At 37.9% G+C, this 14,593-nt stretch overlaps 2 protein-coding genes across 9 annotated transcripts in view; one reads left to right on the forward strand and one right to left on the reverse strand.

Moving 5' to 3' along the window:
- cygb2 (cytoglobin 2) overlaps positions 1-2,042 on the reverse strand; it is a 42,038-nt gene extending 39,996 nt beyond the window's left edge. The window contains exon 1 of the mRNA XM_085162727.1: positions 1,209-2,042. Within this exon, the coding sequence (XP_085018853.1) occupies positions 1,209-1,402 (194 nt within the window). The 5' untranslated portion in view covers positions 1,403-2,042. The remainder of the gene's footprint in view (positions 1-1,208) is intronic.
- A 10,104-nt stretch (positions 2,043-12,146) lies between these two features.
- LOC146516658 (myosin-10-like) overlaps positions 12,147-14,593 on the forward strand; it is a 62,485-nt gene continuing 60,038 nt past the window's right edge. For 7 of the 8 annotated variants that reach the window (XM_085161494.1, XM_085161499.1, XM_085161497.1 and 4 more), the window contains exon 1: positions 12,147-12,338. The gene's annotated coding sequence lies outside the window, so the exon portion shown is untranslated. The remainder of the gene's footprint in view (positions 12,339-14,593) is intronic. The other variant, XM_085161495.1, reaches the window with a different exon arrangement.

Below are 14,593 nucleotides of genomic sequence, written 5' to 3' on the forward strand. Positions count from 1 at the left end.
TTATGAATTATCTTGCATAAATAGGCTGTTAATTTTCTATACTCATTTCAGTTATTACCAGCAAAATAGTTGCATGTTTAATCATCTGGGAATTTACTCAGATTTATTTATTCATTTAGACAGAGATCTTGACGCCCCCAATGTTCAGCACAGAGTTACGCCAATGCCTGCTCCGAACATCTTTAAGTTTGTTCTGGATTTATGTTCAGGCTTCTTAGCCTTGTGTTTTTGGTGTCACGGTTACATTCTTGTTATCTGTGCCTTTAGTTCCCTGACTGATTTAATTGATGACAGGCTGTTCCCATGCTGTCCCTCCCATCTTATCTGTGTTTTTTTTATCCTCTCTCTCTGAGTCAAGTTCATATGTCTTAGTCCTGTTGTAGTGTTAGCCATTTCCTGTCTTATTTTGATAGTATCTCAAAATTTCTGCATCCCCTTCTCATTATCTGTAATTGGTTTTCGCTGTCCGCCTACCAGTGTCCTAGTCGCTGGTTATCTTGTGTGTATTTATTGGCTCAATCTTCCCTGGTCCTTTGTCATGTTCTCCCTCATGGCTGTTTTATACCTAGAAGAGTCTTAGTTGTGCATTAACAGCTCCTGGCCTGTTTAGTTTTGTATTTAGTATGAGTTCAGCAATAAAGCTTTTTTAAAGTATTCCTCGTCTTCTGCGTCCTGCATTTTGGGTCCAACTCTTGCCTGCCAAACAGCTGGTCCCTAATACCTGGTTAGATTTGTAAGCGCACTCAGTTTGAGTTGCAAATGTTTACTGAAACTGTGAGTCCTAACCCTCTGTGTTACGGCTAAAAGCTGAAATGAACATCGAAATAATAAAAGTTCAATGTTTAAATATGATTGCAGACTATAAGCAGTGGACTGACTGTTAAATGGTGATTAGCTGGGCAAGTGCACCTACACGGATGCACGTAACACAGTACTTAATAACCGAGATAAGCAATATTATTACTGACTTATTTTTATCTTACACAGAGTAAAGAAGCGGTGGGGTATCAAGTGTGACTGTGCAGCAAATGTTTTCTATCAGTGGTCATCAACAGAGCGGGATGTTGCTCAGGGGAGCAGGAAGATTTGCATGTTCGAGCTCAAGCAGCAGCAAAACTGAGCAGTGTTACATCAAAATACATGAATCAACCTTTGGATCTTTAAGCGTGGAGACTTTCTAAGTTTACTCGCATTGACGGAAAACACACCTTATGAGAACAGACACCCCCACGTCCTCACAGTTCTTGTAGACGTGCCCCCACGTGTCCTGGACGATCTCCCTCTCGGTGTCGGACAGCGGCTCTGCGCGCTCCGGACGGTCCTCGCACTCCACCTCTCCTCTCTGCACTCCCAGCAGCTGCGGAGGTGGCGAGGGTGGCGGCGGAGACTCCCGGCGCGACATCCTCCTGCGGCGCAGCAGCCCGGAGGCTCCCAGCAGCGCCCGGGGGAGGTAGGGAGCAAGGGAGGGGGGGAGGGAGACGGAGAGCTGAGACCCCACGGCGGGAGCTTGGAGGAGAGACGGGATGAGAAGAGAAGTAGAGAAGAAGAGGAGGAGAGCGGGAGGAGAGAGGAGGCAGACGGCACTCAGAGCCAAGAAAAGGAAAGGGAAAATGAAGCTCCGCTGCCACCCACCGAGCTCTCTCACTCCAAACTCTCACTCGCTTGTACTCCCTCTAACTAAAAACTTCTTTCTCACACTGTTCTGCTCTCTCTCCCCTCCTCCTCCTTCCCCTTTTTCCCTCCCTCTCTCTCCCTCTCCCGGTGAGGGAGATGCTTGTCGGTGATGCTGATGTTGTTTTCCCGTCACTTCTCCTTTGCTTCTCTCTGATCCACTCGCTCTGGGTGGAGGAGATGAGGCGTGCTGAGGCTGTGTTGTGAGGACCTGATGGAATGAGAGCAGGGTGGGGAGACGACAGGAGAAAGAAACAGAGGGGTGGAGAGACCAGGAGAAAGGAGGGGGATAAAAGAGGAGGCGAGAGAGAGTGGAGCACATATCTTAGTGCATATGTGGACACATGCAAAGAGTGAGGACTCATTTATATCTACATCAAAACATGTAAATATGTGATTATTAGTGCAACGTTAGCGCAGCAGAGAAACCTTTGCTCTGCATGAGTCTGTGTGAGACTAACAGGATCCCAGTGTCTCAGCATCTCTCAATGATTTAAAGCCAACAACTTTATTCTTTTTTCACTCTTTGCGCGGTGCTGTCTTTTAGAGAATAAACAGTGCTAATGAATGAACACAATCTCCTCAGCAACAAACAGAAAAGCCACTTTATTAGATACAACTTGCTAGTACTGGGGTGGACCCCTTTTGCCTTGAGAGCCACTGCTTCATGGCTGAAGCTGCTTCATTCATCAAAGTGCTGGAAGCATTCCTCAGACATTTTTGGTCCGTGTTCACGTGATAGCGTCATAGATTTATCAGCTGCATGGTGTGAATCTTAAAACAATGTTCAGGTAGGCTGTGGTATTTTAATAATGCTGAACTGTCACCTAGTGTTGTCTTCTGCTGCTGCATCTTACCTGATTCGATGTGTTGTGTCTTTAGAGATGCTCCTCCCGTGACTTGATTGTAAAGAGTGGTTATTTCCTGAGTTACTTTTACCTCTGGATCTGCTCAAAGCAAATCTATCCATGCTCCTCTGACCTCTGATGTCAACAAGGTGCTTTTACCAGCTCACTGGATATTTTTTCTTTGTCTGAAAGTTCTTTGTAATCCCTAGAGATGGTTGTGCAGGAAAATCCCAGCAGATCTGTGAAGTACCAAGACTAGGCCATCTGACACAAACACACACATCGTGTTCAAAGTCACTCAAATCCCCTTTCTTCACCATTCGACTGCTTCAGGTTAAATGCATTGAGTTGATGCCATATGACTGACTGATTACACATTTGTGTAATCAACACCTATTCAATGAGTAGTTGAATAGGTGTACCAGTGCAAGTTTTTCACTTGGGAGCTGGTGGAAAAACCAAAACCAGAGAAAAAGAGAGCGATGTTGGGAATTCTCAATTGTTGCTAAATGTCTGATGCTTGTATATAAAACTGTTCACTGATGCTCTGTCATTTTAATGCCTGGTAATTCATCCACTTGGGGCCTTTTTAACCTGGAGCTGGTAGAAAAAATATGAGCAAAAGACATTTCCATTCTGAAACCAGTTAATTAATAACAGTCTTAAAAACCCAGACAGCCTGGCGTTCATATCACATCACACCTAAATAACCAGTCTGTCAGCATGCAGGGTGGGGTTAACTTGCCAGATCTGACAGGTTTCTAGTCATTATAGATTTATCTTTTACATTTTTAACATGGAGCTGTGCTAAAAGCACCATGAGCGTGCAGGGTTGTGCAGTGAGCATGTGCAATCCTGCACAGCTTCCTTGTATAAAGCTTGATTTTGCCCATGTGAGAATAAGACAAATAACAGTGCTGTGTCTTTTTCCTGCCCACTCTATGCAGAAAGCTCCCCTGACCTAAACCAAGTGATGTCTTTCCAATGAGGATGCATTTGAAGCGACTTCAAAAAATGTCAGTCTGATTCTCCCAACATTATCTAGAGGTCATGTGTGAAAATGGCATTAGAGCAGTTTTACGAGCTCCAGCAAAGAGGCAGGAATTAATTTGCATACCTAGAGATCCAAGCATGGAAAGAAGCTAGCAGCGTGAAAGGCGTTACATCAAGGCCATTTAAGACTTTAATGGATTATAGTCATAGTCAAAAATAGTTCTATAAATGTATTTTGATAAACTGAGCTTAGCTTTTAAGGGTTCATTGGTGCCAAGTCAGGAAGTTTAAGCTGACCTTGCTAACACAGTTTTTCATAGTTTTCTTTTAGAAAACTATGTTGAACAATCTCAGTAAAATTAAACTGTGAATCTGATAGCCATGAACGTAAAACAATAAAATATTCTGTAGAGTCACTGCTGTCGATCCAAGATTAATAAAGGAACAGAGCCCTTTCACATTTAATCTGTTTTTCCAGAAATAATAACATATCCTCGTTTACTTCAAGCTTTGAAATCAATCTTTGTTCTATTTTCCTCAAAGTGGATTAGGAAAAACTGCACATTCAAGTTCCCTCAACAATCAGAAAATGTTACTTGAAAATAAAAGCAAGGTTATTAAACAGATCCAGAGAGGTGGATGATGATGTGCTTTCTACTTATGTGACCACAAATTGCTCACATCATCTAAATATGTAAGATTTAAAACAAAAAAAGACAGAGAGAGAGAGAGATCTGACACTTCTTCTCACCCTAAAATATCAAAAAGCTGCTGCCTCCACTTTTAGCCTGCCAGGTTTAATTTACCATGCTTTCATCACTGGAGATAATTACACTTACCACTGCTTTCTATACTGTAAAGCTGGTTGACCATCCCTATCTGAAAAATCTAATAACCACCAGTACTCATACAATGGGATAGAAAATTGCCATCTTATATCTCATCTTTGCTACTGCTGGGACTGCGACACATATTTAAACCGTTTCACTGACTGGTTTAATGTATCAGGAGCCCTGAACCAGAACCGATGTAGGAAAGCCTATCTTTGCAGTTTGAGCAGCAGTCTCATGGATCATATCCCCTCTCTGTACCTCAACAAGCCAACAGCAACCTCCACCTGCCTGCAATTCCTTTACAAGTTTGTTTAGTGGAATATGTCTGCTCTTATTGCTTTTGTAAATGATGGCAATTTAATTCAATTCTGTTTTACAGCACCAAATCACAACAAACAATCAAAACACTTTTCATAGTAAGGTAACAAAAGAAATCCCACAATCACATGACTTAACAATAGTGGGAAAGAAAAACTCAATTTTCACAGGAAGAACTCCCAGAAGAGCCTAGTTCTGCTAGAATGTTCACCTAACAACTTGTCACCTCACATAAAAACAAAACAAAAAATCACATTTTAGAAAAATTCAAAAATTCCCATTTTTATACCCAAATTTGAGTATAAAAGATTACATTTAAATATTTCTGGATAACAACAATAATTATATTTTATATGATTATTTGCCATTTAAAAATATCATTTTAATTAAAGAGCTTGCACCTGCTGGTGGATTAACCAGTACAAGGACGTAAAAAATGATTTTGGTTGTTTCCAATACTGTTAATTTAGGGCATAAATCTTAGATTGGGTGGTTAGTTAAGCATTGGAAATAATGATAATAATGAATATGGTCAAAACTGAGTCCTGTTTCAGAGCTTTGTCTTGAGCATTTTGGCTGCATCACAGGTCACTCGGCCTTAGAGAACTCCTTTCTCTATATTTATGAATTAAATTTAAAGCAATGACAGATATGTTGTAGCCAATAGAACTTGAAACTTGCAGCTGAGGCTATAATATCATCAGGAAAGTGTTTTAATGAGGTTATATGTGAAGATACCCAGGTACTGTTTTCCTATAGACTTCAATATATCTGACCTTTTAAAAAAAAAAAAAAAAAAAAAAAAAAAAAACACCAGAAGAGTCGCCCCCTGCTGGCTTTTAAGAAGACTGCAGATTAAAGGTGCTGCACATTCAGTCTATGTCTATCATATTTATACAATCACCATGGCAGCCTGTGGCTACATAATGACAGGATATGATGTGATAGGAGTTTCCTGTATGTTAATTTTGTTATCATAGTTATTTTCTTATTATTATTATAACACTGTGAACATTGTATCCTCAAGTAGCCAGTTAACAGTTTTATCTTTAAACTGTCAGAACTTAGTGATAGATTTAATTCGGTTCTATTTAAGCAGAGGCAACTCACTCATAAAGCGCCACATTTTAAAGCAAACGGCTCATAATATTCCCCAGAGCCCAGGGTGAGAGATGAATTCAGATTCTGATGTTTTACACATCAAACAATCATATTTACCATTTCTACAAGAGCAAATGTCTGAAGTTTTGCTTGTAAAATTAGTGAAACTGTGACAATACTGTTTTTTAATTAAAAACAGCTACTGTTTAAAGATCTCCAGACTGACGTAAATGATCGTCTATTTTCTTATATAACCATTTTGTATTTTGCTTGCTCACGTATTGAAAATAGCAGGGGCTATTGTCAGAGGGCACCAGCATAGAAATGAGTCATAATGTAAAGATGGCATTGAGACAAAGAAAACAGTACATGCTTTAAAACTTAAGGAGAAGGTTCTGCTTATACACAAACTCTCTCTGGACATTGCAGTAGACAGTTGAGCAGGTCCGGAGGAAGCCGAGAACAACATGGCCCTAGAAAGGAAAGAGACCAGACCAGAATGTCATTAAAGTTAATGCAGGCTCCTGCATAATCACCATTTCTTTCTCAGTCCTTCAAATAATATTCGAGCTACTCTGAGTGCAGCTCCATCGTTTTCTAAGATGTGTGCCACCTGCATTTTATCGTACAGCCTTCACTAAGGGCTGTCGGTACAGTCAGGTCTTTTAAGAGGGCCTTCCAGATCATGACCTCAGCGTCCTGGAAGGTGGTTGTTTTCAGGAGAAGCTTTGTGTTTGTGAGTGGTAAGAACTGCTGCAAAAATGGGACTGAATAAAATAAAGAGACTCGACTATAAAAATATTTCAGACTCATTTGCGTGTGCTTTTTTTTTTAACTATTTAAAAAACTGTTTTGATCCGGTGAAGAAAATTTGATTTTCAGAACTCGGTGATAGAGAAAATTGCTTATTAAGATGTAGATTTTTGCAATGAGCAAGCGCCAGGAGAGCACATCAATCTATATTTGTGCAGAAGACTGAAGACTGTGCCCGAGGAGGAGGTCAAACATTTATCTCAATCCAATCTGCCATGGTGGTATTGAAAACGCCACATTTGGCATTCCTTATTTAAAAAAGAAAAAACTACTAAACTGCTGTCTAGACAAAAGCAGCAGAGGGGTGGTGGAGGACGATGCTGCTGACAGGTCTATTATGCCACAGAGGCGACTGGAGAAGCCGACAATCGAGAGATGGAGCTGTCACAGCATTTTTCAAAATGGCAGATTTCACTGCAACACCAAAGGGTGTCACTCTGTCACTCGTCAATGCACGATGCAATAACTGCCTCAGACGTCTTGCATCTGTCACAGCTATGCTGGTGCTCACTATGTAGCATGAAATATTGAAAAAGAAGAAAACTGCTATGTGTACTGTGTTGTGAGTGCCAAAGCTGTGTGCGTTGCACGACTGGGACATTTATGAAGGAGGACAAATGGATAGAAAACACAATCAGAAGCCTGACAAACTCCCCTGAGCATAAAAATCACCATGAAGTGTAGTTTTGACAATACATAAAGTATATAATCATGTATTTGTTAAGCACTACACGACTTAAAGAGTATGTGAGTAACAAAGGCTTTAGCTTCTGACTTCAACTGGACCCATGAAGCTCAAAGTCAGCAAAGTTTTAGTTTATGCAGCTGCTGCCCTCTACTGTCTGCTGCACCCATAGTAACATGAGGCAAGTGTACCAAAGACTTTGAAAGAGAAAATGAGCTGAAACCTTTGACTTCTTTCCAAAAGACTGGAGGTCCACAGTGAGCTGGTCTGGTCTCTCTTTATTTTAAAAGTCCCTTGATGAAGTTGGAAAAAAAATCAACAACACTACAAAATTTACAATATTATATATTTTTTTAAATTGCAGATAGATAGTACTTACAAACACTGTAAAAATAAAACTCAAATTTAAAGAGTAGACTATATCATTTTGATCCACTGTCAAATAACTTTAGTATTTTTTAATTTATTTATTTTTTACAGTAAGACGGTATAAATGTTAATAACTTCAGTAAATACCTAAAGATTTTATTTATTTTTCATTCATTTTATTTATTAGTATTGAGATTATTGTTGAGAAGTATAATTACATTTATGATATGACCTTAAAAATGGTTATAAAAAAATATTAATAAAAGCATGAAATTTTACTCTGAATCCTCATGTAGCTAACATGTTAGCAAGATGCTACATGAATAAGATACAACTTTTACTGCTTTACTTGTATGTCAGTGCATAGCTGAGTTAGATATTAGGCTGTTTTGGGCATTTCTAGTTGGTGTTCTGGTAGATAGTTTGTGTTTACTGCTGTGCTACGGAAAATAATCTGGTTTGGCGCTGTTTTATTTATTTATTTGATGCTAGGTTTAGCCTTAATAATGTTTAATCAGGAAGCACCAGCTGAGGCGTGATTAGCTTTGAATACCTCACTAAATTACCTGCTCTACTTGGCTGACTCAAACTCTTCATATATCACTACAAACTCTTAATTCTGTCATTTCCAGACCCGGTCTGGGAAACTTTGGGACATTTTGTAAAGTAATTTTTATCAGCATCTCTGATGAATTTCTCAGGGTAATCACCGACTTTCTGACTCCATCTTGTGGTCAGTTGGCGTTAATATAGAATGAATAAACCAGGCTCTTCACCAGCTGAAAGTACTGAACAGATGCAGAGAGGCGCAGTTCCTACAAGACAAACATGCACAATCGTATAGGTCGTTTTTCTATTTTACCACTTAGTAATTTATTATAACAAACTTTAAGAATCTGTCTGTGGAGCAAAGAGATTACAGAAGAAGTGAAGAGGCACATACAATTTATTTACACTTAAGTATTTTTTTTTTTAAAACTAAATACCTTGATTTTGTTTCACTGATTTATTCAAATATTTGTATGTGAAGTAAGTGTTTACTAAGACAATGTGGACTTTTATTTTAATTTACTCTTGCTTTTCTTAACAGAGGTACTCAGTTACTTGTGGTTGTTACGTTTTTCTTTTCTTTTTTCTTCTTTTTTTTAAATACTGGAAGTGTCCACAGTCAGCCCACCAACTTAAAGTTAAAATCTGCACTCTTTCAGGATTGTACCTGTGGCAAAACATCAGTTAATTCCACCTTTAGTTATTTCTATTATTAATTAATATAATATTAATTAAAGTATTACTCTTATTTATTTAAAAAAAAATTTAGTTTAGTTTTTTTTTAACTTCTCCAGATACAAAAGGAACAACAGATATATTTTTAAACCATTTGGTTCGACAGATGTTCATGAAGGAATAGTACAGGTGTATTTGGGATAATACTGGAGAATATACCTGAGGGAAAAGCAAAATTGAAAACAATTTCTACTAATAAAATCCTCAAGAATTAGCTAAATTCTGTGCGGGTGTTGATGCTGTTAGTGCTGTGAATAACATTGCCATATTAATTTTGCACACATACATTCAAGGAGTTCATAGTCAGATTGTTCTGATTAGTTGTTTTGACTGAGGCATTTCCCGAATCTTTCTAATGTATAAAGTGTATATATATAAGAATTTTGTTTGATATACCTAAAGGAGGTCTGATCGACTGTACTTTAATAAATATACCAGCAGTAACTTGGACAGCGGGCGGGAGTTCTGTTTAACTGTTTTTATGAGATTTTTCTGTGTGGGCTCATGTGTATTTGTCAGGATGGAGCTGAGCCTAAAAATAAAACATTGAGGTGGATGCCAACAGTGTAAGTTTATCCTGCTGCTAGACTACAGGAAACAGCAGGAGGAGAAATGAAAAGCAAAGTGTGAATTATGAATTTCAGCTTGTATTAGGAACATAACTCCTGTGGTGGTACGTAAAAAAAACAAACAGAATAGAAACATAGCTACAAGTTTAGAAAAAAAGAAAAAGGCTATCCCACAAGGCCTGTCCATATAGGTAAGTACATTTATTTATATTGATTATTTCAAGATACAAATCATTGGGTGCTTCACAAATAAAATCATAGCACTTTAACAATTTTTTAGGGGTTTTTGGGTTTTGTTTTGTTTTGTTAGCTTTCTCCCCTCATTATTGTGTTATCTTATTTTCATCTATAGATTACGGTTTATTCATTATTGTGCATTTTTATTTACATTGACTATATTTTATATTACATTTTATAGCTAGCCTTACTTTATATTATTTTACTTACATATTTTACTTCATTTTTTGTTCATTTTCCCATTGTTTTTCATTTATGTACCCTTACTGATGACATTTTTTCTTATTTTATGTTGCTTATTAAAAATAACTGGTTTTGCTTCATTCTTTTTCTGTCTTACTATCTGCTTGTCAGTCACCTGCAAAGCTGAAAGATGGTACAGAAAGTCTGATTGATTGAAAGTTTGATTTCCATGTAAACAGCAGCTCCAGTGGCTCTACACGAGAATCTGACTGAGGCCAGTTCAGAACTGGTTAAAACCAGCAGGTAGACACATGGACATCAAATAATATATGACTGGGATTTATGTGATTGTTATGACCGATCACATGAATCACATGTGGGCAGTATACAGCTGGCTATACATGCAACTTTCTGTGCTATATAGATATCTATAAAATGTCATGGTCATTTAATGGGCTTAATGTGTAATATGAAAAGCAAAATATTGTGTATAGCTACATTTCAATGTAGGTGAAAGTGTGCACAAAGCATGAACTCTATGAAAAGCTGAAGCAACAAAAACTATGCAGATAATGTCATAGATCAACTGTGTGGACGTCAAATTTAGTTCACAAATAAAGAAAACAGAGACACACTGCTATGAACTGCAACATGACAAAAGGCAATGGGATAATGAGGCTATGAATGCACTAACTACAGTAAGTGGACACACATACGGAAAAAACATGGGTTAAAAAAAAATCAGGAAGACAGAACCAGACACAAGACACAGGAGATACGTATTACCAAAAAAAACCAAACAAGTAACTTGAATACAAATACACCTGCACACAGCAACTTTAAGCTATGGGAAATGTGGGCGAAGACTGGGAAACGTGAACAAGAAGCTCAAAGAAATTCATGCATCAGAAAAGCACCAAGTATTCACAAACTCTTTCTTAGTAATAAACAAAACCATAGGTGGTTACCATAATGACTGCAAATAAAACTAATAAGCAAATAATTCATGCAAGATACACTTAATTTTAAAAGTTACCCTACGTTAGAGCCAGAATAGAGCCAGTAAAAGTTAATGAATAAAATTATGAGCCAGTAAAAGTTTGAAGTAAAAAACTAAACATTGTTGTTCTTATTTCCCTCCTAATAGTAAAAACGTTAATTATATAAATCGGGAAATATCAATTTTCTGTCTTTTGCTAGTCATCAAAAAAAGAAAAGAGCAGCGACATGAAGACAGGACAAAAAAGCATCTATGTACATAAGGTGGTCAAGCGACGAATGATACACCCTGTAGTAGTAGTAGTTTTTGTTTTCCTCTGACATCGTCCAAGCAATGGCACTATCTTTTTAATGCAACAGGGGGCGCAGTAAACACAGCGAATTGTTCCACCACTCTGAACAGATAAGACAGAGCTCACAGAATAAATCTAGCTATAGTAGAATAACAAGCTTACTCGATTTGACTTGGTTATCAGTTTAAGTGTTTGATTATTTAACAAACAACAATAAAACATGCCATAAAAAGAAACAAGAATGACACACATGTAGGCAGAAGGTTCTGTAGATACTGGCAAGCTAAACGTTATGATATTACTAAAATTTAATGCAAACAGGATTTTAAAAGGGCAAAGTAAAACACAGGAGGAAAAAAAACACATATCCAAGAAAGATTTTCATAATTTCTGCATAATAAACACTAACATGGTTTATTCTGTGTATGTAGTAGCACAATTGTATAATAGCATCTGAATAAACAAAAGAAAATACCATTATACAATAATAAAAATTTTATTTAATCAAAACCTAATATTGTTGCTTAAAACACTGCAACACTGATATAAAAAAAAAGTAAATGAATATATATATATATATATATATATATATATATATATATATATATATATATATATATGAATACACATAGGAATTGCTTTGTCACAGCGATAGAGTGTAAACAGATTAAAGGTGTTGTAGCTCGGTAAAAACCAAATACATAGTGTATTTAATAAAGATTTTTTTGTCTTTAATAATTTGATATGGTTCTACTACGTCCCACCGGAGCAGCATCCAACGGTCTGCAGGTGTTCATTTATTGGCCACAGACAAATGGCATTTGGGCGGCAGTTGTCGACTAACTAAGCTAAAGTTTCGGCATGGGGAATTGTTTTTTCACCAATCGCATAGAGGCATCAGACTTTGAAAGCCAATCATATTCCTAGTAGGCGTTGCCTTAGTGCGGCGGCGGCGGTCGTGCTGTGCATCTTCTCGGGCCCGGTAGAGTTCGGTTGAGCGGGTGCTGGATGGTGGGGGAGTACCACTGATGAGAGAGAGCGGGCCGGAGAAGGGACTGTTTAGCACGTTTCGGGGGACTATTGCTATCATCTGCTGGACACTGATAAACACTCGGGTCGGGTTTCTTCGTCTATTGCGGGAGGTAAGCAGAGCAGAGAAGCCGGGGACGGGAGTTTTAGTGGGGATGTGGTGGTTAGCAACAGTAACCGTTAGCTAGCGGATTATTGTGGCATGACTTTCTAATGATGGAGGACCATCAGCTTGGCTAATGCTAGCCGCTGTCCCGGCGCCCCGGACCCAACATACTGTTTTTGCTCACATATAGATGAATGTGTTGAAAATTTTCCGTTTTCAAGTTTAATCTTCAAGGGTTTAGTCTGAAACAGCGTGGTCATTGTCCGCCTGCTTTATCCCCACCCAGACGTCTTTGAGCCACCCACACCCATGATGGGATTGTGCCTCAGGAAGCTGCACAGTTCATCCCTAAAACTCCCATTTGCGCAGACTATTTAGGAATCTCTCTTGCCTCATCGTCTTAAAGTTATAAGAGCAGCGGTTCAAACCCATTCAATTGTGTACAGTTGGCTAAACAGAGCAATGAGTCCTTGTAGGTATCTTTTTTTCCCCAGTGGGTGGGAGGTGAAGCACAGCACGCCAACTTTGAGCTAATGTTAGCGAGCTAATTTAGCCAATGCAGCTGTTTGGCTTGGCCCGGTACATTTTTGCTGCCCTTTACGAGGGGGTTTCACGGCTACTTGCAATTTCACAGCCCTTTATCTTACCGGACATGATGAGGACAGAATATTGCCAAGCTGAATGAGAGTGACTGAGGGGATGGAGCAACAAGGCAGCCGCACTGATCCCGCTCCATCCCGTGACCTGACCCAGATTTGGCTGCAACAGCGCCTGATTTAAGCATGGGACTAGATTGTTGTGTAAATATCTTTAGAAATACATAATTTCCTCGGGGATTAATAAAGCATTCTAATTTAGCTGAGGTTGAACTAGATTAATAAAATGCATCCAGACTTCTCTCCGCGTCAGCTGTTGAAAGCATCCAGTGCCAAGGTTTACAGTTATCCCGCTCGCTTTCATTTCTATCTTGATGTTATTTTGTGCCCACAAGATAATTGGGCGCACTTCTGAAAGATTTTTTTAAATTATAAAAATATAATGAAGTTGAGTTAAAAATGTAAAAGATATAAGATCATTATAGACTGTTGCAGGCATGTTTATGTGTTGAACTGCAGCTGATGATTATTGTAATTATCTAATTGTCAGGTGATTGTTGAGTGTATAAAATTATAGTTTTTTTTGCAATGATATCTGCCCGATATTGATATGGACTGATATTTACCTTGCTGACTGATATCAGTGGGTAGTAGTTTACTGGCACAGCCTACATGGTCAAAAAATGTGAAAAGAGCAAAAAATATTTTTATGTCAAGCTACTTTTATTCATATAAAACATTTAAATTAAAAACAACAGGATCTGACCCAAAGTCCTGTCCAGTTGTGTCAGATGTATTAAGATTTCAAATCTCTAAAAACAAATCACAACACCCACATTAACGACATTGTTAAAATATAATGAGTAATAATAAAAATGTTATAGGTTAATGTAATGTTAAGTAAAAAATTCTTTCTTTTTTTTTTAAATGTAAATAGTTGAGTCTCTAGAGCTATACTGGACAGGTCCTTATGTGGGATAGCAGACTGTTTTAGAGGCTGAAGGTAACAACGGAGAAAGCCTGGTCATCTTTGGTGTTTCAGTGAGAGATGCCCTCAGTGACCTTGAGGCAAAATGTGGAGTTAATAGATCAATAATATGTTTTGGAGCTGACCCAAAGAGAGGTTTACAAAATAAACATTTAGGGGCAGATTTACTGACTTGCAGCAGCACAAACTGGGTAGAGTTGGTATCTAGAAAGAGAGTGCAGTGACAAGATTGTGTGTCAGGTATGACTCAAAATGTTGCATATGCATTTCTGCGACTTCGTTTCTCGAGGCAGAAAATATAGGGAGGAGAATATTTAAATAAAATGCTCAAACTGATTTACAACATGCAGCAAATAGCTAATTGTGCCAGTATTTAATGCCAAAAAGCATGTTTTTGAATTTGAAATTGAAATGAACTGAAAAACTAAGCATAACTATTAGCGCTATTTGGGGATTACACTCACTTGATATTTTGCACCGTTTAATATATTTAACCCTTAAAATCAGTTTTATGTTTCACAGTTAGGCAGTGAAATGTAGCTAAAACAGTCTGGGTATTTTTGTTTTTGTTGACTTAAACGTTGATTTCCTAACTTGGTAAATAAGATTAAACAAATGCTTTCATAAATAATCGAAATTAAAAAAACAACATGGAAGAAAATATCAATAATCATGATA

This window comes from Neolamprologus multifasciatus, chromosome 6 (assembly GCF_963576455.1).
Source record: "Neolamprologus multifasciatus chromosome 6, fNeoMul1.2, whole genome shotgun sequence".
In the NCBI taxonomy this organism is placed as follows: Eukaryota; Metazoa; Chordata; class Actinopteri; order Cichliformes; family Cichlidae; genus Neolamprologus; species Neolamprologus multifasciatus.